We start from the raw sequence: 27,131 nt of genomic DNA on the forward strand, positions 1-27,131 counted from the left end.
TCAAAGACCAGTCTTCTCACTTGGTGTATCTCAACATCTCAAGCCTGTGAAAATTTGAACTCAATTGGTCGTCGAAGTTGCGAGATAATAATGGAAGAAAAAACACCCTTGTATTGTGTGCTTTTAGATGTTTGAATTCGAGACCTCAGCAGGACCAAGTTGTTTTCCTTCCCGAATTAACCTCCTTTTTATTGATAGCACTCGAGTGATTAAATAAGAGAGAAACAGCACTCGTTTACACGGTGTCCTTATTCGATCAAAAAATAACCATACATTTCTGCGAATGAAGTATAACACATTAAACACTTTTAGTTTTGACCCTCTCTATTTTCGGACTCAATAAATCACCAAGACGGTAATTGTTAAGCGCGGTGTGTAGTTACAGCGCGGCGTAGCTACGGGGACGATACACACACCCTCGATCCCAGTATGTGTGTGTTAGTCAGTCGCTCGCGCTACCTACGACTGTTGCATGTGTAACATCGCACTGTGACTGTTGCATGAACGGCAGACAAATAGGCAGCGCCTAACGACTTGTCATCAAGTCTAACAAAAATCGTGATAATAAAAACTGTACATGCCTTTCACTGAACATTTAAACCGCTATGCACAAAATAGAGCCATTGAAACACTGTGGTACACCTACATTTTTTGTCTCCTCTTTTTTCGGACTCCATTATTTTCTTCCCCGCAGCCACACACATAAATCGTGAACCAAATGGTGATAAGAGATGTACATGCACATCAATGAACATTTATTTCGCTATGCACAAACGAGATCCGTTGAAACACTTCCACTTTTGTTCTAGTTTTTGTTCCACTCTCCATTTTTGACCCCTTTATAGACGATGTGACCTCTGACGTCACACGAAAACCATAACATGATTCGCGCGCATACCGCTGGGCAAAACCTTTGCGTTTTGGCAGCCAGCTAGAAAGTGTATCGCAATCTTACTACGACTACGCAACTCAGTGCCCGGCGAAACATGACGTATATAGTGTTTTGTCAACAGAGGGCGGTTTGAATGTAAACATAGGTCACACCGTCTATTTACTTCCCCGATACCACACTGCTAACCATGACAGACGATGATTGTGAAAGCTGACATGCACATCGCTGGACATTTATTTAGCTGTGCACAAAAGAGAAACACTCTAAAACACTTATTAGTTTTTCTCATCTATTTTCGAACGCATTTTTCCTGAACAAACAATAGTCATGACAAATGATACAAAAACACTGTTCGTGCACATCGATGGAAATTATTGCATTGTGCACAAAAGAGTGGAGCTTGTCCCGAAAAAGGGACAAAAATAACGGTCATAATAAACTATTACTTGCACAAGCACGAAAGAGAGCCATTAACACACTGTGAAACACTTTTATTTTTTTTCCACTGTTCATTCTTACTTTTGTTTTTCCTTCCCCGAAATCATAATTTTTTAAATTACAAAATGGTTATAAAAAAAAAGTTTAACATGCAGTGACCACTGGACATTTATTTCGCATATTGAAACACTGTCCCCCTCTCTATTTTCGGACGATAAAGTTCCTTCCCCGAAACCAGACACAATAATCATGAACACAATGTGATAAACAATTGCACATGCACATCGCTTGATTTTCTTTCCCCGCTATGCACAAAATAAAGAGAGAGCTGTTGAAACACAGTTAAAGGAACACGTTGCCTTGGATCGGTCGAGTTGGTCTTTGAAAAGCGTTTGTAACCGTTTTTTATAAAATGCATATGGGTAGAAAGATGTTGTGAAAGTAGAATACAATGATCCACACAAACATGCCTCGAAATTGCGTGGTTTTCCTTTTACCTCGTCGACTAACACGTCGGCCATTTATGGGGGTCAAAATTTTGACTCCCATAAATGGCCGACCATGTTAGTTCGCACAGTAGAAGGAAAACCACGCAATTTCGAGGCAAACTTGTGTGGATCATTGTATTCTACTTTTAAAACATCTTTCCAACCATATGCATTTTATAAAAAACGGTTACAAATGCTTTTGTTTTGACCAACTCGTCCGATCCAAGGCAACGTGTTCCTTTAAACACTTTTATGTTTTTTTTTTCCACTATTGGACCTTCCCTGAAACCACACAAAATAACAATGACAGAATGATGTTTAAACTGTTATAATATGTCTTTACCTTCGTTCTGCACAATAGAGTTTCATTCACACCAAATCCCTTATGAGCACCAGTACCTACACGTGTCTAATTGAAGTAAAAAATAAAAACCTTTAGAACATTAATGACAGATAAATGTCAGCGCTTATTGTGCATGTTCGCTTTGCCAGACATAACCAAAGTCGTTGAAGGATTTAAAGCCTCTAGTGAGTTCTGCTGAGAGAACTCTTTTTATTCTAGAATTCTAAAGAACTTGTCGCTACACTTTTATTCCCTTAGCAACCGCGGTTCTGGATTTTAAACGAACGTTCAAGACCAAGTCACCACACTTTTTATGATCTGTTTGTTGAAAAGCGTAATAATATTTGAAAACATCTTTGAACAATTTCTGCAAAATTGTTTTATCATCAAATATGGCGGTCTATGACGCTAAGTGCAATTCAAGTCTTGTACGTATTCGAAGATTATATTTGGGACCCATTAAGTGCGGGAGTTTGTTTTCTTAACGCGCTACGGATCAAAGTGGTCCCAAAAGTATCTTCAAGTAGGCCATACGCGCATGCACATATACTCTATCCTGACCTGAGAAGTCATGTGAACAAATAATTTGTCCTATTTCAGATAAAGAATTCTGCCTAATAGTCCCGTCAAATTCCATTTAAAATGGTCTTCAGAATGCACACAGGAAAGAAATGTTCCGTCCGTTAGTATTGATGTACCGGTATGCCTCGTTAAAAACGAGATACCTTGACCGAATTTTCTATCGATTTATTTTTCCAAACCTTAAAGCTATTGGACACTTACGGTAAACAGTATTATCTAAGGCCCACACTTCGTGTACCACAACTTATATATAAAATAACAAACCTGTGAAAATTTAGGCAAGTCACCTGGAAATAGAATTTTTTTTTCTTTCAAACATAAGAGTATATGCTTACGAACAATAAAAATTTTTTTAGTAATTGTTTGTCACGATTTATATGTATAAAAAATATATAAAGTTGTTTGGGGGGCTGACTCCGCCTACCCCTTTTTGTGACGTCAATCGAGGCAGACTTTGCCTGCAATGCGTATAGTAAACACACGTGCAAAGTACATGTACGTCCAAGTCGTGAGTTGGTACATTTCAAAAAGTGTTTTTCTGCATTCAGCAGCAATACACCTGGTCGGCATTGCCGGAAAAAAAAACTCACGACTTGGTCCGTACATGTACTTTGCAATATTGTGTTTACTCTACGCATTACAGGCAAAGTCTGCCTCGATTGACGTCACGAACAACGCCCTCTCGGGTCGGGGTCTACTCTTAAACTTGTAAATAACATAAGAACTGATTTTTTAAAACCATAGTTAACTGTTTATTCACATTCCACTCATCAAAACACATATATTAGTGACAAAAGCTTTTTTTTTGAAAAAATACCACTTCCAGGTGACTTTAATTGGTCGTCGGAGTCGGGAGAAAATAACGGGAAAACCCACCCTTGTTCCTGCACGTTTTGCCGTGTCATGACATGTGTTTAAAATAAATCCGTAATTTCTCGATATCGAGAATTGATAGACATGTGTTTAAAATAAATCCGTAATTCTCGATATCGAGAATTGATATTGTTTTCATGTTTTCTCAAAAAGTAAAGCATTTCATGAAATAATATTTCGAGAGAAGTCTTTCACCATTACCTTCTGTAAACCCTGTAAGTTATTTGTAAATCTGTGAACTTTTAATTTTGTTTCTGTTCCGCAAGTGTTCAATGGCTTTAAAATAAAATTAAGAATGTCTTTTGACACTCTACATATGTTGTTTTCTTCTTGTTGAACAAGGATGTCTGTCTGTTTTCCTGTGACAGATGACAACTGATTTGTTTTTAATTATGTTTTTTATTGTATGTTGGGAATGTTTTCATTCACTTCACGGCGTAGCCTTCTCTTGATGAGGAATTCATTGATGCGTATTTAACAAACTCTTTTCACCCAACTGTTTTCTGTAAGTTTGTTTCTATAGTCCGCTATACACGAAGATGTTAAAGGCAGTGGACACTATTGGTAATTACTCCAAATAATTATTAGCATAAAACCTTTCTTGGTGACGAGTAATGGGGAGAGGTTGATTGTATAAAACATTATGAAAAACGGCTCCCTCTGAAGTGACGTAGTTTTCGAGAAAGAGGTAATTTTCCACGAATTTGGTTTCGAGACCTTAGATTTAGAACTTGAGGTCTCGAAATCAACCATAAACGCACACAACTTCGTGTGACAAGGGTGTGTTTTTTCTTTCATTATTATCTCGCAAATTCGATGACCGATTGAGCTCAAATTTTCACAGGTTTGTTATTTTATGCATATGTTGAGATACACCAACTGTGAAGGCTAGTCTTTGACAATTACCAACAGTGTCCACTACCTTTAAGGTGAGTTTACATAATGTTGCGTTATAAATTTTATCGTGTTTTTTTTTTCAATTCAACAACATTTATTTCCATTAAGTTCACAAACAAACTTACAAGTATCATACAAAATAAATAATAAAATTAAAACAGCTAGTGATACAAAATAATACTAAAAGGACAGAGCAAGTGAAATGGTGACAATCCCCGGTGATCGTTTGCTTACATATTACATTAATAAGATTATTAGATTGCATGCATTTGTATGTTTGTCGTTGTGGTAACTTGTTTTTCAGACAAGCCGAGGGGCCAAATATGTATACAAAATAGATAGACACATCATTTAAAAGAATATCCACATGGGAAGGGAACTAATGAGTTAAAGGGCGTATGTACTTTTTGTAAGACAAACAACACAATGTCCACAGATTTACACTAAACTTACACAGTTTGAAGATAGTAGAAAGCTTCCCTGCAAATATTACGTGCTGAGGTGCTGTAGCTTTTGAGTAATGAGTAAAAGAATGTCATGAAAATCATTTTCGTCTCATGAGACCAACATTATTTTAAGCATTTACAAACGTATTTTCATTACATTGTTTTACTCATTTCTCAAAAACTACAGCACCTCGGTAAGTAATATTTGAAGGGAAGCTTTTCACTATATCATTGTCTTCAAACCCTGTAAGTTAAATGTAAATCTATGGACATTTTGAAAAAGTACCCAAATCCTTTAAAAGAAAAATAATTATACACAAAGTAAGAGTAAGAAAAGGAAATAACATACGTATTGCGCAAGAGCACCCCTTAGTCATGCGGTGCCGATAGAGATACTTCACAACTTAGTTCCACATGAAAATTGAGCGCTTTGAGACGCCCATCAGGTGTAATAAAGCGCTATACAAGAACTCAGTGAAGTTATTATTAATTACATGAAAAACGGCGTAAATTGTTTTGCATTTTAATAATGGTTGGACAAAAATATTTAAAACTAGAGAACAATGATCGATACAATGCCTGAAAACTGTGGGGGTGGTCTTTGTGAACAAAATATGTTAGACCTTCTTCTTTTGTTGTTTACTATTAAATAAAAACTAGTATGAATACTTTGTCGTGTGGGTATACCTGAAGAAAATATGATACATGTATTTTAATCAAATAAATAATGAAGGCCTCCTATACATAGGCCTATACAATGCGAGACGCTCGCTTTTTGTGTAACGATGTGAAAGTTGATTGCATTTTGAATGTTAAAAACTTTGATGAATCGAAAACTTGGCTCTAACCGCTATAATTATACAAACCGTGTCCTCCTGTATGTGGGACAGACACAAAGATTCCTAACAATCAGGTCGGGTCACTTTGCCATACTTTGCACCTTTGCCGAGCTGAACTCAAATAGGGATTACTAAAGCCGTTTGGTAAATTGTCAAAGACCAGTGTTTTCACTTGGTGTATCCCATCATAAGCAATAAAACAACAAGCCTGTGGCAATTTTGGCTCAATCGGTCGTCAAAGTTGCGAGAAAATGATGGGGGAAAAACACCTTGTTGGACGAATTTGTGTGCTTTCAGATAGGAATAAAAGACTCGTATCTACAAGTCTTTTAATATTTTAGTGAGAAGTATACCTCTTTTTTGAATTTATTGATCCACACAAAATATGTCTCGAAATTGTGTGGTGATCCATTTTGAAGAGTTATTTTTTATTACACAAAATGGCAGGCTAAACGAAGTAAAGGGAAACCCTTCAATTTCGAGACATTCTTTTGTGTAAGTGGATCATTGTCGTCTACTTTTAAAACATCTTTCCATGATTCGTTCCATAGAATAAAATAAACGCTTTCAAACGTACAATCGAAGGCAACGATTTTTCATTTGATAAATTCGGGGGAAAAAATAGCGACGTTGGCGCCATAGCGGCAAGCTCTGCCGTGCAGTGCCCAAGTTCCATAGCGCTGATTAATGGTAATCAAATTTTCGTGCTTGTTGATAGCGGGGCCCAATTTCATGGCTCTGCTTACCGCCGAATTATGCGCTTACGATGACGATTCCCCGCTTACGTGCAAGCGCCGAATTTCTGCGCTAGCCTTTTATTTGGGTCACGTCAACAGTTAACTAAGGTTTCAGTGCCATACATCTCCATCGGTGATGCTCGGATAGCTCCCTCGCTGAAAGCTCGGAACTTGGGGGTTATTTTTGATTCATCGATGACACTTCAGCCACACATCAACAATATTGTTCGTTTATCATCATATCACATCAGGAATATAGGTAAGATTCGCAAGTACTTGGACAAAAGTGCCACTGAAAAGGTCATTCACGCATTTGTTACTTCTCGTCTTGACAACGGCAATGCTCTTCTATACAGTCTTCCAAACAACCAGATTTCCCGACTTCAACTGCTCCAAAATACTGCTGCCCGCATTGTGACACTGTCTAGAAAATCCTGTTCTATCACCCCCATTCTGAAACAACTACACTGGCTCCCTATCTCTCAACGAATCATCTTCAAGCTGATGCTCATTGTCCACAAAGCTCTAAATGGCAAGGCTCCCCACTATATTTCTGAACTGCTTCAAGTTTACACTCCATCAAGGAATCTTCGATCAAGTTCCATGCTTCTCCTCATTGAACCCAAGTCTCGACACTCATGGGGTGACAGGTCTTTTTCTTCAGCCGCGCCACGCATCTGGAACTCTCTACCACTTAATCTTCGATCTTGTGTTTGTACCGCAAAATTCAAGTCTCTTCTCAAAACTTATCTTATGTCACAGGTTTTCAATGGCTAATTTTGTTGTGTCTGTTTTTCTTTGTGTTGTGTTTTGTTTTGTTTTGTTTTTGGTTTTACTGCGCCTTGAACACCCAGCAGGGTGGATATGTGCGCATTACAAGTCTTATTATTATTATTATTATTATTATTATTAAGCGTAGAATGCCTGGTAACGTGGAGTACGCATGCGCAGAATCAAATTCGCCGAACCCGTGAAATACGCTTGCCGTAAGCCCAGAATTCCCTGCTTCCGTAAGCGCCGATTCTGTGCTTACGGTAAGCAGAGCCATGAAATTGGGCCCAAGGTTCAAGCGTATTTCACAGGTAAGCAGTTCAAATAAGGCGGCCCACCGTGGATTTACATTGTTATACGTCATTCATTTTCGTGCAGTATATGCAATACTTTTCCGTGTAATAATGCTAGCAGATAAATCGTACAGTGAGTGCAAAATCAGCCGTCAAAAGCAGGGCCCTTTGGCTATGGTGGCGTCGTGCTCAATAGCGCAGTAAAGCTTTTGGGAAATCAATTTATAAATGTTTAAGTTATGACAAATTCTCTTGAACTCTTGTTGGGGACAAAAATACACAAGTAGACACTCCTATATAGGCCTAACCGTGTAATGCTGAATGTGCACAATAACACCCCACCCCTTTATATAGGGCTATAACCAGATAGTTGCTGTGTATGCTCTTGAGAAAAGAGACAATTATTAGAAAACAGCCGGATCTCGGAAGATCAAACTAAATTTTCCCAAAGGGTTGAAACATTCGTCACACTAGGAATTTTCTTTAATACATTACCTGATTGCATGAATATTGAAAGGTACTGTACTTTTGTATATGAATGTATCTTCAGCTAAAAATGCAGAGCTTTGTACTGGGGCCAGGAGGAGGAAACAACCCTCAATTCATGCAACTTCAAGAATTTACTTTTTCGAAGGACCATAATTAGGAAAAACCTTCCCCGACACATTACTATTATTTTCTACGACGCACAACACATTCAAAGACACAATTACTATCCAACGTAGATGCCTCACCTCTTCTTGACCTCCTATAGTCAACACTGGGGATCCGAAGGTGATTTTTTTTCCTGGAGGCCTATAAGTAGGCCTATACCAAGTGGCAGTGTTTCTTATGGACATGCACAGTCACAATTGAACTTTACTCTCCTATATTGATCTATTGGGTTGCCGCAGTTTGCTCGTTAAATAAAACTAGCGCAGTCAAAGAAGCCTACCTGTTTTTGTAGGGGTAAACTTTACTTGACCGACTACAAATAATTGCAATGGAATCTTGACAGAGGTGTGCATGATCATGAGCTTTGTTGCAGCTCCTTCAAATTTATATTATTTAAAGATCTTTTAATTTATGTTATTGGATTCCAATCATGCTATGACCATTTCTACCTCCATGGTATGAGGTAGACTTGGTTTCAAGTCTGTGATAGTGGCTTTTAGGCTACCCGGTAGCCAATACAGTATTGTCTTAAATAGCCTGTAAACACAAAAACTTGCTAAGACAACATAATCTTGCTTATAGCAGAACAAGCTTGCCAGCCAGACTTACAGTTACCATTTCGGCTGCAACTTGTACCCCACTCATTTCATGCTTGGCAAAGAAATTTGCTGAGCAGTATTTCGTGCTTTTGAAACACGGTTTCTCCATGAAATTGCCCCCCCCCCCCCCTCTTTCGTTGTTCTTTATCTGTGGTTGTGGAAGCCGACGACTCTCAGCTCAGAAGCGAACATCATTGTACTAGCCAAGAATCCGATGGAGAGAAGAAAAATGAAAATTAAGTTTCTGTTTTAGATTTGGGACGAACATTAGGGAGCAGAACGGAAAACCCATGACAGTCACAGGTGGGCGGGACAACCCCACCACACACACCAAGGAGAGTGTGTTAATGGTATTGGTCAATTGGTGGCGCTGTTCATTTTTTAGAAGTCCGTCGTCTGTTCTGTTGTGTTGTGTACTTCTTCAGACATGCTGGATATTTTTTATTAGTTGTTCGCTTTTATTTCTGCAGACATGATGAGAAACCTCATTCCAGAACTAGTTTCTGCTCCTATATCAGCTCTAGAAGTGCAGGGAAGTCATATTTTATCAGGTAATTATGTTAGTGTTAGTGTTAGTGTTATCGAATTTAATTAATCAAAACGAGGAACGCACGACACGAGAGATCGAATGTCAATATCCATGTTAGGCTCCAGGCCTGATAATTACGCATTAGTCATTGAAATAATTATTGCATTGCATTTGTTTGTGGGAAATGTTTCCGTATCGCGCCACCACTTTTTCATTCGATATTCTAATTTACCTCAATATGATATTCCTTTTTTGTAAATAAAAATGATTTAAAAAGAGTAGCCCCACTTGTGTGGCCAAGGATAGCTGAATCCTTGGCCATACAAGTGGGGCTAGAAAAAGGGGTGGCGTGATACGGAACGTGCAGAGACACGAAAAAAACCAAAGCATTGCTGTTGTTTAATCAAATCAGCGCATGTGATCATGTGAGTAGAGTTGTGCGTTGGTGAACTCTCATTATACCATGAGGGTGTATTATCTTGGCGCTCATGTTTTTCATCCATGCGGTGAAAATAAAACACTTTCGAATCTCTGGTCGATGAGACTGTCTGCCAAAAAGGTAGTTGAGATAACGTAACCCTCCTCCCGGCGGCAGAGCCGGAGGGTTACAAGCCAAATTTGACTCGTACAGGGCGAGATGGTCTAGTCAACAGATTTGCTCAATTTTTACCACTTTCAAAAATCATGACACAAATTTTAGGAACACGAACTTAATCCTCAATCAGTGGCTTATGAATAACACTCAAAACACAATTGAGAAAATATTTTGAAGAAAAAAAGAAAAAAACTTACCAGATACCGGAGCGAAACAGTCACAAATTTCCCAGGTTCTATTTTAAACTTTTCACATTGAAGATTTTTGACTTCCCGATATGTTCAACGCTTTATTTTGTGGTCACCAAGCGCTGAGCCGCAGAGACCAGCCTGTTGGATTCAACCCAGGGTCTCCAGAGGTGGGAGGCGAGGCAAGACACCACTACGCCAACCTGACTTTTAGTCTTGTGCTTCACAATTCAGCTTCTCTGCCAGTTAAGATGACTAACCTCCCAAAATATTTTTGTTTCAACACAATTACAGGGGAGACGTCTTATCTTCATATTTACAACTTGAATACAGGAAATCATTTGCATCAATTACGCGTCTTGGGACCTCACATCATCCATGGCATTTGTAAAGGTATTCTTTGGGAGTTGTCAATGACTGGCAGTATTTTCACTTATGAGAAGAACTGGTCGTTGACAGCTCAATAATTTAATCAGTGTGCTGTGATCTTTTTCAAGCGAAAAAAACATTGGTTCTTTTGAAACAACTGGTTAATTTTAGAACCTAAAAGAGGTTTCACACATGGTGTCATTGCAAACCTTGGTTATCATACTTAGCATTAATGGCAGTGGACACTATTGGTTACTCTCAAAGACCAGTCTCCTCGCTTGGTGTATCTCAACATATGCATAAAATTACGAACCTGTGAAAATTTGAGCTCAATTGGTCATCGTAGTTGCGGGATAATAATGAAAGAAAAAACGCCCTTGTCACACGAAGTTGTGTGCTTTCTTATGCTTGATATTGAGACCTCAAAATCTAAACTTGAGGTCTCGAAATCAAATTCGTGGAAAATTACTTCGTTCTTGAAAACTACGTTACTTCATAGGGAGCCGTTTCTCACAATGTTTTATACCACCAACAGCTCTCCATTACTCTTTACCAAGTAAGATTTTATGCTAATAGTTATTTTGAGTAATTACCAATAGTGTCCACTGCCTTTAAAGGACATTGAGAAAAACAAACGAAAGTCAAAGGCCCTATAAACATGACTTTTTAAAGTAATTTGTGACTTATTACAAGTCAGCTTATTACTTATTACCTAAAGTATGAAATAATCTCACAATATGACTTGTTTAATGTCATAAATGTTTCACACAGGCATAGTTATGACTCTTCTACCTTCTTGTACTAATACATCATTATGAGATGTAATATTCATAACTATTACTTGGCATTAGACAATTTACTTATAAAACAAACATTTGACCTTTGAATTCTCTCATAATATTCAGGTAAAGATGGTGTTTGTGCAGTATTTGGACAGAAAGCAGTTTGCATTATCCATCTAGACTTGGAGGAGAACATCAGGTAAACAAACAGCGTTATTATTACAATATTGTTTTGTTTTTTACCCTTACCCTGATGTGTGTTAGCACTGTATACTCAGTAGGCTCCAGAGTTCTTTGGAAAAAAATCACAGGCATATTACTTGTTTTTCTCAACGAACTTTGGAAAGTACTTAGTATGTAGCGCCAACACACATTGGTGAAAGAGTAAAACCAAAAACAAAATTCTCTATCCTTGATGCAAATTTAACATTATTATTATTCTTTTACTTCTGTTTTTAATGTTTTGATGTTTCAATGTTTTTACTGTATGCGAGCATTTGAATTACCCTTTTTGGAATGTAATAAAGATTAATTGAATTTAATTGAATTGGTGTGTACACAGGATCAAGACACTTTGTGACACTCCGGAGTTTCCAGATTGGATCTTAGATGTGTCTTTCCTGTCGCATGAGACGTCCGAGACGTCTTCAAACTGTCTTGGTATCGTCTTGGCTCATAATTCCGTCATGCTCTGGGATTGGGAGCTCAAAGTCTGCATAGAACACGTCCATTGTGCTGAAAACTGTATTCTGTATCCTTTTATGTGATTGAATCTGTCCTCAAATTGGCTCATTGCTTGTGTTTTGTTAGTTTGTTTGGTTGGTTTGATTTGGAGATATTCTGAAACTACAAGTTGACTTGTTTGTTTATGGGATCGCTACCGTAATCCAAGTCCTGCATTGACAACATGTACAGTGCTTATGTTGTTGCTTGTGTCCAAATTTAGAATAAAACAACTAGGTTCCAACTTAATATAAAATGATAAAAGTAAGGGGTCTCAAAGTTGTATATTAAAAAAATGAAAATCTGGGGTTTCAAATTATTTTAAAAGTATACATGTTGGGCGCGATCGGTCCATCTGCGCGATCAACCGATCGCGCTGCGCTATTGAACGATCAAATTAAGATCAATTGGTCGCGCAGCAATCGGTCGATCGCGCAACAATCGGTCGATCGCGCAATGACATGTTTGCGCGATTGACCGATTGCGCTACGAGTATTTTTTCCCCGTTATCAGCGGATCGCGCAGGAAAGGCTTTGCGCGATCTACCGATCGTGCAGGAATGGGTTTGCGCGATCGACCGATAGTGCAGGAAAAGTTTTGCGCGATCAACCGATCAGGCAGGAAAAGTTTTGCGCGATCTACCGATCGTGCAGGAATGGGTTTGCGCGATCGACCGATCGTGCAGGAATGGTTTCGCGCGTTCAACCGATCGTGCAGGTAAACTATTCCTTGGGGCAATTTCTCAAAGCAATAAAATTCATAGCAGGACAAATTTTCAGTATCACCATAGTGATTTATATAGTGACGTCACACTACGATTGATTTGCAGTTACAATCAATGTTACATCTTTGTGAATTCGGCCCCTGAACATCAGCCGATCGCGCCAAACCATTCCTGCACAATCGGCCGATCACTCATAACCATTCCTGCACAATCGGCCGATCGCGCCGAGCCATTCCCGCACAATCGGTTGATCGCGCATGCTCGTTTCCGAATGTTGCACGATCGACCGATTGTTGCGCGATCGACCGATTGCTGCGCGACCAATAGATATTTCAATAGCGCAGCGCGATCGGTTGATAGCGCAGCGCGATCAACCGATCGCGCAGATTGACCGATCGCGCCCAACATATACATTTCTCACTTCCAATTAGTTTACTTGTAAGAAACTATGATTTGAAAAATATTAGTTTTGGTTTTTACCCATACACTGATGTGTGTTAGCACTGTATACTCAGTACTTTCCCGAGTCCTGTGAACAAATATCACAGGCATGTTACTTGGGTGGGATTCAAACCCACAACCCTTGCAATTCTAGAGCAGTGTCTCACCGACTAGACTACCGAGGTTGCCCGGTATGTTTTGGCAGCGGGTACCGCAACGATTATAAGAGATGTTAAATTTGCATCGGGGATAAAGAATATTAATTTTTTTTTTTTTTATTTTTTTTTTATAGGTAAAAATACCAAAATTAATATTCTTTATCCCCGATGCAAATTTAACATCTCTTATGAATTGAAACTTTGCATGGCAGGAGTACATTTAGGTGATTTGCAGTGGCACCATGTGCATTAATCTCTTTTGAGAAGTTTTGGTTCTGAGCAGAACTGGTTGATTGTCCTCAGGAGAATGCTGGTTTCCTTCTAGAACATGAGTTATCTCTAAGATACTAAGATATCAATATAAACCACAAGGGAAACTGACTGGGTAAATTTTGAAATGATTTTTGGGGTTAAACAAAGAATTGACTAGAGTGGGATTCGAACCAACGACCTCCGGATTAACGTGCCGGCGCTCTATCAACTGAGCTATCTAATGTTGTTGGTGTCCCTATTTTGTCAATATCTTTGTTCAGGGTGCCAGTCAGAAGCCATACAACCGTTAACTGCCGTGTAGCCAGGGATCACAGCCAAATTACGATACAACCTGGGAAGCGGCAGCCAGGGGATCACCTTAAGGGGATGCGACTTTTTGTTTCAGATATCAATATCAAAATACCAAGAGGCAACTCTGGCAGATACCATCTGTATTTCTACACTCTATAATTCAAGCCCCTTTTCCTTAGCCCAATTTTCTTCTAGTATTATTTCATTATTTCAATTCAGATTTGAACAGAAGAAATTAAGAAAAAAACACTGAAATGTAACATTTAAGATTCCGGACGAGAGAACAGATTGGAGAAAGTCTCCTGTCCATGACTCTGCGGGATGGACAATTACAAAACAGAAAAGAAAGACATACAGTATAAAACAACATTTTTGTAAAAAGGCAACACAAGAAAAGGAGAAAGGGGTAAAAGCTGATACAAACTTGGGCTTTGTGGGCCTGCGACAATTTAATATTTGTTTGGAATATTCCCAAAACACCCAAATTCACCTCTGGGCGGTGCCATGAGTGTTTGGAGACACTTTATAATTCAAGCTCCTTCCTTAAAGACAATGGACACCATTGGTAATTGTCAAAGACCAGTCTTCTCACTTGGTGTATCTCAACAATATGCATAAAATAACAAACCTGTGAAAATTTTAGCTCAATTGGTCGTCCAAGTTGCGAGATAATAATGAAAGAAAAAACACCCTAGTCGCACGTTGTGTGCTTTTAGATGCTTGATTTCGAGACCTCAAAATCTAATTCTGAGGTCTTGAAATCAATTCTTGGAAAATTACTTCTTTCTCGAAAACTATGTTACTTCAGAGGTAGACGTGTCTCACAATGTTTTATACTATCAACAGCTCTCTTTTGCTCATTACCAAATAAGGGTCTATGCTATCAGTTTATTTGAGTAATAACCAATAGTTTCCAGTGCATTTAATCTTAACATTGCTAGTTACTCAGCTAAGATTCTTGGTGACACATGGCAAGGTATGACGGTGTGTGCTGGTACAGTGTTTAATCAGGTTGTATTATGGACACCAAGAGAGGAGAAGGATTCTATGGGAAGAGTACAGGTGTCTAGAAGGCTGATTGGACATCAGGTAGGCGTGCGCAAGTAAAAATTATGATGCAAGTCCATTTCAGATGAATACATTTTTTCACACGGTCACCCTAAACTGTGATAATATAATAATATCAAAGTCTTATATAGCGCACGTATCTTCCAACAAGGTATTCAAGGCGCTTAGTATATACATTTAACAGAAGGATAGTTTATTGAAGTTATGAATTATGAGACTCAGTTATGTAGCACCTTATAAGGATTTACAAGGTGCTACGGCGCATTCAGCAGCCACAGCAAGGAACACCGGGGCGAACCCCCTTCTCTTTTAGATAAAACTGCACTTAGAAGAATGAGAGGGGACCAGTTGCTCTTTGATTGATGCCTCTTGTGTGTGTTACCATACTTCAGCGGGCACGTAAAAAGGATCGGCTTCAGGCTGAATCAAAATGTGCTTGATTCTAGCACATTTTAATGATATGTTTGTGTTCCAGGGTGTAATATTCAACATGAGTTATCATCATAAACGTAATCTCCTTTGCTCTGTGTCCGATGATCGCAGCATCCGCCTGTGGCATCTGGATCTTGAAAGCATCCCTAGGGTACAAAGTGATGATGCCCAAAAGGTGTTGTATGGTCATAGCGCAAGGGTGTGGGATGCTAAGATACTGGATGATACCATTGTCAGTGTAGGGGAGGTAAGTGAATCTCAAACTTGATCAACCTTTTTAAAACATTACACAGTGTTTACAGGAAAGGATTTTATGAAAGGAAATGGTCAAGGTAAATATTAAATTTTTGACTTCAGAATAATGGAATTGTTTATGTAGCACTCTGTATTGATTAAAAGTAACTCCCTTTCAAATTGTTGACCCAGAGAAATGCACATGGTCACATTAGCTTCTCATGGGAAAAAAAATCCTACAATTTCTGTTGACTGAAGTTGGTATTTTTTACTTAGACTTTGACGGAGCAGGGGTCGATTTCACAAAGAGTTAGGACTAGTCCTAACTTAGGACTAGTCCTAGGAGATATACAAATTGCATGGATAGTCCTAAGTTAGGACAAGTTACTGATTCTAACTCGAGATAAGACTAGTCCTAACTCTTTGTGAAATCCACCCCATGACCCTTTAGGAAAAACTTTTTCAAAGTATGTTCTTTTAATGTGTTCACTTTGATTTATACAGGACGCAGTCTGCTGTGTATGGAATAATGACGGTGATATTATCCACAGATTTAGTGGTCATAAGGTAAGGCCCACAATTTTTCTTCAAATTAATTACAATTTTGGGTTTCTGAAATTTTAAAGTGTGAACTTATATTGTTCAGTCCAGTGGTTTAAAAAACAAACTCTGATTTGGTTTAATAAAAAATTCTTTCAAGTCTTGAAATTAACTCGTTATTAAAAAAATAACTGACTAGATTGGAGTCAGACACACGAAGGTCTGGATGTTAAGTTACCATTGACTTGTATTGATTGCATTATAATGAAGTCAGGCATCCAAAGGCTTGGTTTAGAGTTTGGGTTTCTGTAGGATTTGATTTTTGTGGAAAGTGCTTTATAAGTTAGTGTAACTTTTTCTCGGACAAATTGCAGGGAAGAAGTATATGGAGCCTTGCTGTCCATGAAGACCAGAAAACTATTGTAAGTAAATTGTCTGTTTATTTTAGATGACCCTCATCAAATGGTAATAAGGATTATAATTACTCCATGCCCTCTGCCCACCACGTTCAACATCCCAGTTGCTATCTGGGAAACTGTTGCACTGAATCGCTCCTCCTGGCACTCTTTTTATCCACTCAGGGCTTTCAGTTTGATCTCAAGCCTACATCAATGATTGTGACAGATGCTGAACTCATCGTCGTTTACGACGGGATAGGCTAAGATGATGCCGAGGGAGCCAAACCCGCCCTCCCACCCCAAATGTTCTCAAACTCTAAATACTCTTCCCCCTCTTCAATCAATCAGTTAAAAGAAGTTTATAAAGCGGCAAATACAAAAGTTTGCTCTAAGACGCTGATGTATGGGCACCAACAGGAGAAATGTTATTGATAATACACCTCCTGAAACAGGTGAGCTTTCAGGAGTGTCTTGAATGTATGCAGTGAGGTGGTATCTCTGATGCAATGTGGAAGTTTGTTCCATATTCTGGGTCCGTATACAGAAAATGATCTATCGGCAAAAGAGACACAATGGGTTCTAGGCTCAACAAAGTGTAGTGAACAGGAGGCTGATGATCAAAGTGGTCGCTGTACAGAAGCTCCCAATGCAAAAATTTCAGACTTGCAGAAACCCATTTCCATTTGTATGTATCATTGAATTCAATCAGGTGACTGGTGGTGGGGATAGCAGTATACGTATGTGGTCCATCGCAAGCAACCAAGAGCAATGTAAGTCATTTATGTAATTATGTGAACCAGAGTAAATATTTGCACCCTTCTTCACAGCGAATACATTTATTTCAGAAGTCATTAATCAGTTAAGTATGCTGGTAGGGAATGGGAATACCTAGATATCCTTGTGGTATCTCAGCATTGCAAGTTGGTTAGGCATTGTCTTTTCTAAAGATATGTTCATGTTAAATGTGTCACCAGTGTGTCTGATCCATAGAGCTATATATATTGACTAGAGCGCTAACACCCCGTTATACACGCACTAAGGTTTTGAAGCCGTGTGGGCGCATCCATGTTTATGTACAAACCAATACAAAAGCTTGGAATTTTGTACGGCAATTGTACGGCTATTTGCATGATAGTGCGTTTGTTCTTTTCTGTGTGTCATCAAACCAAAAATGCAGCAAATGTGAACGCACAATCTGCTGATCAGCGTCACAAACTGCGAGCGTCATGTGCGTCATGTTTAAAAGGCGCGCGTATTTTTTTAGTAGTCAATATCAAGTCGATGTTATGGTTTTCGTAGCGCGGACGTACGCGATTGGGCAGTCGCGTATACGTTAAGCGCACACGCCGAATATTAAAAAAATCGCTGCTATGTGTGTTCTCTTAAAATTAAAATCACTCTGAATTCACGCAACACATCAAACATGTCTGCGCCTAGGGTGGCTTCAAAACGCAGAGCAAGTTAGGGCCCTAGTCAATATATATAGCTCTATGGTCTGACCTGGTTCCTCCTATTAGGAAGTTTGAGTGTGAAACCAGGCTTTCTGCTTTTCCGAGATGTAGAACAAAGAGCCATTATGACAGCAACAGCATTTTTTACGTCTCCTTGCCTGGTGCATGTTTCCCTTCATCCTACAATTTAGACTGTTTTTAATGGAATATAAAATCCCGGCTTTTATTCTTTTTGGGGTCTAACTTGCATAATAAAATGATTTTTTTTAAGGTATAATGCCACATGCATGCTCTGTTTCATCCATAATGTTCTCATTAATTCTGTTACAATTTTGTGTAATTTTACAGGAAATCACTAATTTTACTGATTTTTTTACCTTTCGCTCAATATGACAAATACTGTTGACTCAATGAAATCATGAATGGCCCATTGATGTAAAGTGCATTAAGGATATTGTGAAATGAGCAATATAAGAACTATGTATATTTGGTTTGCAGTAACACCATGTGTGTATCTACTTGCCAGGTAGAGTTGTTCTTAGAGAACTGTCTTGCTTTATTCTACTGCCACGGAGTAGATAATCGGAGGTTCGGGAGACTTCTCAGTTCTGAAAAGAACTGTCCTGCTTTTTAACTATTACCAGAGCGGATGGTATAGAAAATAGACTGGACTGCTACTTTGGCTTATAGGATCGTAATTAACTGTACTGCCGTGGAGTCAGTTCTGAATTGGTCTCAACGTTTCGACTAGCTTGCTCTAGTCATCGTCAGGAGACTACAATATAAGTACTAGTTATTATTTATATTAATATTATTATATTATAGGTATAAAGACTGAGGAATTGGATTCTGTGAGAGAAGCTCAGCTCCTACTGAGTAATAGCAGCACGGATAATGAGTTTAATGATGCAGACAAACTCGTTCCAAGACAACTCGCTGTACTCGACTCGGGAAAGATAATCATCATGACGTTAAATGGGTAAGTTTGGCTCAAGAATAAAATAATACAACGTCTTTACTATTTCTCCTTGACCAGTCCTCGAGAAACTAAGTTATAAAATTTATATGATTTTTTGCTTTATCAGGATGGACTCGTAAGGCCTGGGACCAATTTTGTAAAGCTGCTTAAGTTTCAAAAAGAAGCTTAGCACAACAAAATAATGCTTACTTGAATAAGGTCAAACTACCATGTCACATGTATAATTTGTGACTGGTATCTTGCTCATTTCTGCAAAGCAGAAATGTTTTTTAAGCAATATATTCTGCCTAGCAGCTCGGTGAAATTGGCCGAGTCACACTGCAGTGATAACGATAACGATACTGATAAAGACGCAAAGGGAACACAATCTATTGGTTGAATGAGCGTGTGCATATTTTGCGTGGAGCAATTCAACCAATAGAATGCGTTCTCTTTGCGGCGTGATCGTTATCGTTTTCATTATCGCTGCAGTGTGACTCGGCCTTTAGACCTCAAGGATAATTTTCTTCTGTTTTTTTTCTTCCCTTTTTCCATTAGCTGTTTATTAAGCTATACTCTTCATAGTAAGGAATGGCGGTTACTTTCTCAAGATGTAAACTACCAATCCTACAGCATTCTTACTGTCAGTCCATCTCATCAAATAGCTGCAATAGCAAATATACACGGCAACGTCAAAGTTATAGCACTCGGTAAGATTCCTTTTAATTTGGCAAGATTTCTTTAAAGACACTGGACACTATTGGTAATTGAACAGTCTTCTCACTTGGTGTATCTCAACATATGCATAAAATAACACACCTGTGAAAATTTGAGCTCAATTGGTCATCGAAGTTGCGAGATAATAATTAAAGAAAAACACCCTTGTCTTGTCACACGAAGTTCTGTGCTTTCAGATGCTTGATTTTGAGACCTTAAAATCTAATTCTGAGGTCTCGAAATCAAATTCGCGGAAAATTACTTCTTTCTCGAAAACTACATCACTTCATCAGAGGGAGCCGTTTCTCACAATGTTGTATATTATAACACCCCTTACCAATATTCTGCCTTTTCATTGGTTTAGAGCGCGTCACATGATATGTCTTAGTTTTGCTAGACGACGGCCGTGTGATAGTGCATCGGTTTGCCGTGCGCTAGTCCGAAAGACTAGCACACGGCGTGCAGTACCCAGACGTCCGTTGCGTGTACGAGGATGATAAATTATTAGTCTGTAACCATTTCGGATTACATGACACTACATGCAGAGCACAGTAAAAGTTTTCGCAATCTGTATTCGCGGCGTCCGTGGATTGTAGCATTCAGGTCTGTAACTTAATAGTACAGTTTAGAAATGTTTGGGGTGTTATAAAACAAATATTGGCTGCTTTTACTCGTGCAATGGTTTAAACTATGACTCCCTCGGTGATCCCCGGAGCGTTCTATTTTCCCTCAGCTTCGCCTCGGGAAAATAGAACGCTCCGGGGATCGCCTCGGGAAAATAGAACGCTCCAGGGATCACCTCGGGAGTCATAGTTTTAACCATAGCACTCGAAGCAGTCAATATTTGTATACTATTAGCCTCTCCCAATTTGTATCAAGTGTATGATGTCGGTGCTTAAAATCTCAGACACATCAGCACTTGTACCCAAACAGCTTAAATATATTTCTTCCTATTTCATTCAACAGTCTATGATTTTATCAAGCATTAAAGTCGTGTTACACTCCGTAGCTAGCTCTCGCCAGATCACAGCTCTCGGGTGAGGCTGCAGTCTCATGAGAACATCACAAGTGTCCCAGGAGTTGCGGAGAGAGTAGCAACGCTATCATTGTGTCAAACATTTAACGACTTATCCACCAGTCTATAAAGCATCAGGTATTGCAATTTGTTGGTCAGTTTCTAGTGTTTCTTTTTTGTACAGACTCTGGTCGCACCCTTGTTGAGGAGGCCATTTTCTCAGGAAAGATGTTGAATTTATGTTGGATGGATGAAGAGAATCTATTTGCATCAGGTCCTGACGGATTAGTGGTCAGTGTTTAATCCATTCTTAATCTAATCTCAATAAATCTAGAGCCTAACAAATATTCAAACATAGTGCTGAACTTTTTTGAAACAAAGCAACCAATCATTTGAAAGTTTGTAGAAAATAATGAATTTGGTTGAAAAATCTGTGTAAAGGCAATTGAGTGCTTTGCTAACATTCAGCTGTTCATGGCAACAGCTCAGTTTGATTATCAACAATGGAAGGGTCTGTACAGCTCACATAGGATAGTAAACTGTGATAGTGTTCTGGTGACGTCTCTGGTTGATGGTGCAATGTGCAGAACATAATGAAATCCATGTTCTTCACTCTATATACATGTAGTATTGTTATACCTCGGTAACAAACTATGAAGTTTGATTATGGTCGAGAACCAATCACGTGCCGTGCAACAAATACGCATGAACCACAGCTGCACAGCGCGGCGGGTAACATGAGTGATGTTCACCGGTGTACATCAATTTGATCGTTCCCAGCGTTGAACGATTTTCACCGCTTAGTACGAAACAGCCGCGGGTTCGATGGAACAGTGAAGAATGGTTTCTTGTTTGAACAACTGTATTACTGTTCGTCTGCTATTAAACTTTGCATACTCGTCGTAATTAATGTTTAAAGATGACAACAGAACTTTGAGAAGAGGAATAATCATGTTACCAAGGTATAACAAAACAATTGTTGCACGCTGTGATTTGGGGTCCATGGGTTTTGTACACCCTCGGGGGAAAATGGCACCCTCGGCTTCGCCTCGGGTTCCATTTCCCCTCTCGAGTGTACAAAACGCCATGGACCCCGTCACAGCATGCAACAATTGTATAAGGTTTGCGGTATAACCATGTAATGAAAATCTCTAAGAAAAGAACCATTGGTTCCATTTAGAGAATACCAATACATGGTGTTTTGCAAACCTTACTATATCATTTCAAATCCTACTTTTCTTCATTCTAAATAAATGCAACCAATCTTACCCTCTAGTTCTGGTTGAAGCTGAGCAGATCATCCGACCGATTTAGTCTCGGCAAACACACCTCATTCAAACTACCTGAAGCCCAGCAACGATGGTTAACGACCATCACCCTTATTCCACACCAAGAGGGCGCTGTTGTCTGCGGAGACCGTAGGGGATCTGTACTCTTGTACAGCCAGCTGCAACGAGGAAAAGGGGAAGAGGACTTGGAGGTTAGCTAATGTGACCAGTCTTTTCACTTGGTGTATCTCAACATATGCATAAAATAACAAACCTGTGAAAATTTGAGCTCAATTGGTCGTCGAAGTTGCGAGATAATAATGAGAGAAAAAGACACCTTGTCACATGAAGTTGTGTGCTTTCAGATGCTTGATTTTCGAGACCTCAAAATTCTAAATCTGAGGTCTCGAAATCAAATTCGCAGAAAATTACTTCTTTCTCAAAAACTACGTCAATTCAGAGGAAGCCGTTTCTCACAATTTGTTATACTATCAACCTCTCCCCATTCCTCGTTACCAAGTAAGGTTTCATGCTAAGAATTATTTTGAGTAATTACCAACAGTGTCCACTGCCTTTAAATAATCAAATGTAGTCCCTCATACCTTGCAGAGAATTTTGTATGTTAAAGCGTCACTGAGTGAGGGACATGCACGCTACATAAGAAGCCACTATTAGTTCATAATTATTATGTTGATTTGTTGTCCTTTCTCAGCCAGCTGGTCCAGCACACTGTCTTCTCGGGGTACACGGTAAGGCTGGTGTAACTCATGTTTGCCACCATGCTGGATATGTGTACAGCTCGGGTAGAGACGGCACATACAGACAGTATGGGATACAGGGGACAAGACTTCAAATGCTGAACACATTCAAGGTATGAAATGTCCCCAGTCTATTACATCATTGGTTTTAATGATAAATCAGGACATGTCCTCTGACTTCATTGGGTAGTTTTCAGACTGGTGCCTGAGTGGACTTCATTTGAGAATGTTTAATAGTTTGGGGCAGTCCGGTTGGCATAGTGGTATCTTACCTTGCCTTACACCTGTGGGACCCTGGTTCAAATCCCACCAGGGGCACTATGTGGATTGGGTTTTCATTCCCTACCTAACTGCATGGGTTTTCCCTGGAATATATCATTCTTTGGGGTTTCCCTCCCACATTTAAAACTGAAGTGGTGGTTGTAGAGGTATATCTCCCTGCTTTCCACCTCTAGGACCCTAGTTCAAATCCCATCGGGGGCACTATGTGGATTGGGTTTTCACTCTCTACCTGAATGCATGGGTTTTCCCTGGAATATATAATTCTTTGGGGTTTCCCTCCCACATCTAAAACTGAAGTGGTGGTCGGGTTGGCTTAGTGGTATATTTCCTTGCCTTCCACCTCTAGGACCCTGGTTCGATTCACACCACTATGTGGATTGGGTTTTAAGTCCCTACCTGATTGCATGGGTTTTTCCAGGAATATATAATTCTTTTTGGTTTCCCTCCCACATCTAAAACTGAAGTGGTGGTTGGGTTGGCTTAGTGGTATCTTTCCTTGCCTTGCACCTCTAGGACCCCGGTTCGAATCACTACTATGTGGATTGGGTTTTTCAGTCCCTACCTAACTGCATGGGTTTTCCCTGGAATATATCATTCTTTGGGGTTACCCTCCCACATTTAAAACTGAAGTGGTGGTAGGGTTGGCGTAGTGGTACCTTTCCTCGCCTTCAACCTCTAGGACTCGGTTCGAATCACATCTGGGCACTATGTCGATTGGGTTTTCAGTCCCTACCTGACTGCGTTGGTTTTCCCTATTATAATTACCAGGGTTTTCCGTTCACATCTCAAACTGAAACTTCCTTTCTTGTCTTCTCTCCACTTTTTTTGGGGTATTGCTAAATCTTTGCTTTTCTGGGAGTCCTTGGCTTCACAACCAGAATTGAAAAAAATGAAATAAATGAAACAAAAATGGAAATAGTTGGTGGAGCGCTTGGACAGTAATCAAGAGGTTGCAGGTTTGAATTCCACCTCGAGTAATTTTTGTTATCAATTTTTTTTCGACAGGTTTTCAAAGGCTTCAATTGGATTGAGAGTATAGCATTCACATCATCTGATGATATTATGGTATCGGGTTTCCATTCTGTGAGTTCGGTTTTCATTTTTTCTAAATAAATTAAAGGGACACTTTTTTGCCTTGGATCGGTCGAGTTGGCCTATAAAAAGCATTTTGTAACCGTTTGTTATAAAATTGCAAATGATTGGAAAGATGTTTTAAAAGTAGAATACAATGATCCACACAAATTTGCCTCGAAATTCGGTGGTTTTCCTTTTGCTTTGCAAACTAACGCGGTCGGCCATTTATGGGAGTCAAAAATTTGACTCCCATAAATGGCCGACGTGTTAGTCGACAAGGTAAAAGGTAAACAATATTTGTGTGGATCATTGTATTCTACTTTTAAAACATCTTTCCAACCATATGCATTTTATAGCAAACGGTTACAAACGCTTTTCAAAGACCAACTTGACCGGTCCAAGGCAACGTGTTCCTTTAACATTCTAGACTTCACTTTAGTTGGCCCTTTGGTATTATATTGTGGGAATTTTCAACATACATGTATAACTAATAACATGTAGTAAAGCCATTATACACTTTCGGTAAAAAAAAAAAAAAGTTCACAGATTTACAAATAACTTACAGGGTTACAGAAGGTAATGGTGAAAGACTTCTCTTGAAATATTATTCCATGAAATGCTTTACTTTTTGAGAAAACATTAAAACAATTATCAATTCTCGTTATCGAGAATTACGGATTTATTTTAAACTCATGTCATGACACAGCGAAACGTGCGGAAATAAGAGTGGGTTTTCCCATTATTTTCTCCCGACTCCGATGACCGATTGAGCCAAAATTTTCACAGGTTTGTTATTATATTTATAAGTTGTGATACACGAAGTATAATGGCTTTAGTTTATAACCAAAAAAAGATTATCTCTATCGTAGCGGATATTTCACAAAAAGAGTTAGGAATACTAGTCTTAATCTAGGACTAGTCCTAGGAGGTATTTTAAAAGACTTCAGGCTAGTCCTAACTTAGGACGAGGAGTAACTCGTCCTAACCCGAGATATGACAAGTCTTAAATCTTTGTCAAATCCACCCCTGGACATGTTTGGTAATTGTCAAAGACCAGTGTTCTCACGTGGTATATCTCAACATATGAAAAAAAGGAACAAATCTGTGAAGATTTGGGCTCAATTGGTCTTTGAATTTGCAAGAAAATAATTAAAAGGAAAACACCATTGTTGCGTTACTTTGTGCGCTTTCAGATAAAAAGGCACAATAAAAGGCTTCAGTTGAAGTCTTTTATTACTCGAGTGAGAAATTGCCTCTTTCTCACAATGTTTTATACTATCAGAAGCTCTCCATTGCTTGTTACCAAGTAAGTTTTTATGCTAACAATTATTTTGAGTAATTACCAATAGTGTCCACTGCCTTTAAGTAGCCTTTAACTTAAAAGTTAATATTTTATTTTGTCTTCTCTTCATCACTGAATTTTTGTTAGGGGCTTTAAAAAAAATAATAAGTTTGACGTTTAAAATGAATATAAATGCTAGTTGCCGAGTAAAGTGTGATGTCACATTACCAACTTCTGTGGTCATATGGACAACACATCTTGAGATGAATCGGAATAAAGATATTAAGAACATAGTGAGACCACCAACGTTAGGGCTAAAAAGTTCAGTAAGTAGAAGACAGGCACATTAATTCGAGGTTGCAGGTTCAAATCCCACTCTAGTAAACTTGTCTTTGTCCAAGCCCCAAAATATTTAATAGTGACCCTGAACACTTTTCTCAATTTTGAAGGTTTTGGTGGTTTTTTCCTTCTTTGCAGTCATCATTCCTCATCTGGAGTACACAGAGTAGTGAGAAGTTGGTTGAGATTCAATGCGGTGGTGGTCACAGAGCTTGGGGTTTTGCCACTTGTATCCCCACCCCAGGGGGTACATCCCCCACCGTAGGGGACAGGTCGGCGGGGGTTGATGCAACTGGAGGTGCCAAGGCTGTCTTTGCTTTTATCAAGGCAAAGAAAGTGATTGTGTGTACAGCGCCAGCGCAGAAACTTCAGCAACATCCTATACTAAAGGTATTTACACTTTCACCTACTTGCACCCCTCCACTCAACCCCCTACACTACCCCTCCCCTCCAATCACTCCTTACCCTACACTACCCTCACCCCTCACTACCCCTAGTGGGTAGCACCCACCCCTCCTGATTGATAAGCAATACGATGAGAAGAAAGCGTTTTTTTGCATAGCCCCAAAAAGTTTGCCACAATTGCATCTGCTATCGGCATGGGCAAATTTAAAGATTTGGGATCAAACTATGTTCGGTGATTTGATGGTTTCAAATGATACAGAGTACACTAGCGAAGACATTTTATCAGTGCGGACTTAGTAAATCAACCAGAGTTTGAGATATAATGAGAATTTTGTGAAGTTGAGTTTTTAGTCGAAAAATGTGCCAAGCCAGTATTGCATGCAATTATGTCCTCTATGCAATATTATTTAGAGAACATTATTGCATATGCAATAATGTCCGCCAGACGGTTTTGCATATGCAATCTTGTTCGCCCGGATGCTGCTGCATAATGCCATTGTGTCCGCCCGGACACATTTGCATATGCAGTTGTGTCCGTCTGTGCAAAACCGTCCATGCAGTAAATCAATCAAGTTTGAGATATAATGAGAATTTTGTGTGAAGTTGAGTTTTGAGTAAAAAATCTGGAAAATGTCCGCAGGATGGTTTTGCATATGCAATCGTGTCTGCCGGGACGCTGCTGCATAATGCAATTGTGTCCGCCCGGTAGATTTGCATTTGAGTCAGCCCCGTGCAAAACCGCCAATGCAGTAAGTTAAACGCCCTTGGTCGACGGAACACGTTCGCCCTTATTTTACAAGCATACACTGTAGCACATATTGTTCAGTTCAAGAGTAAAATGTGTGCATGTCAGTATTCCAGCATTGGGAGTTCAATTGGTGACGTTGACTGAGAAGGTCTATGGTGGTGAGGGTTGAAGTTCCATAAACTGCATTTACACTTGTCAATTATCTGTTGTTTGGCGTATCTTTGCCGATTGGATAAG

General features: G+C 39.2%; 1 protein-coding gene across 1 annotated transcript in view; it reads left to right on the forward strand.

Annotated features, from left to right (window-relative positions):
* The first annotated feature begins 9,261 nt into the window (after nucleotides 1–9,261).
* Nucleotides 9,262–27,131, forward strand: part of LOC139940952 (tRNA (34-2'-O)-methyltransferase regulator WDR6-like) — a 32,449-nt gene continuing 14,579 nt past the window's right edge. Inside the window, exons 1-16 of the mRNA XM_071937357.1 lie at nucleotides 9,262–9,403; nucleotides 10,459–10,557; nucleotides 11,439–11,514; nucleotides 11,878–12,066; nucleotides 14,867–15,014; nucleotides 15,469–15,672; nucleotides 16,164–16,226; nucleotides 16,574–16,621; nucleotides 17,307–17,367; nucleotides 18,874–19,027; nucleotides 19,565–19,716; nucleotides 20,923–21,029; nucleotides 22,015–22,218; nucleotides 22,719–22,877; nucleotides 24,052–24,129; nucleotides 25,880–26,131. Of these exons, the coding sequence (XP_071793458.1) occupies nucleotides 9,325–9,403; nucleotides 10,459–10,557; nucleotides 11,439–11,514; nucleotides 11,878–12,066; nucleotides 14,867–15,014; nucleotides 15,469–15,672; nucleotides 16,164–16,226; nucleotides 16,574–16,621; nucleotides 17,307–17,367; nucleotides 18,874–19,027; nucleotides 19,565–19,716; nucleotides 20,923–21,029; nucleotides 22,015–22,218; nucleotides 22,719–22,877; nucleotides 24,052–24,129; nucleotides 25,880–26,131 (2,073 nt within the window). The 5' untranslated portion in view covers nucleotides 9,262–9,324. The remainder of the gene's footprint in view (nucleotides 9,404–10,458; nucleotides 10,558–11,438; nucleotides 11,515–11,877; nucleotides 12,067–14,866; nucleotides 15,015–15,468; nucleotides 15,673–16,163; nucleotides 16,227–16,573; nucleotides 16,622–17,306; nucleotides 17,368–18,873; nucleotides 19,028–19,564; nucleotides 19,717–20,922; nucleotides 21,030–22,014; nucleotides 22,219–22,718; nucleotides 22,878–24,051; nucleotides 24,130–25,879; nucleotides 26,132–27,131) is intronic.

This window comes from Asterias amurensis, chromosome 8 (assembly GCF_032118995.1).
Source record: "Asterias amurensis chromosome 8, ASM3211899v1".
Lineage (NCBI taxonomy): Eukaryota > Metazoa > Echinodermata > Asteroidea > Forcipulatida > Asteriidae > Asterias > Asterias amurensis.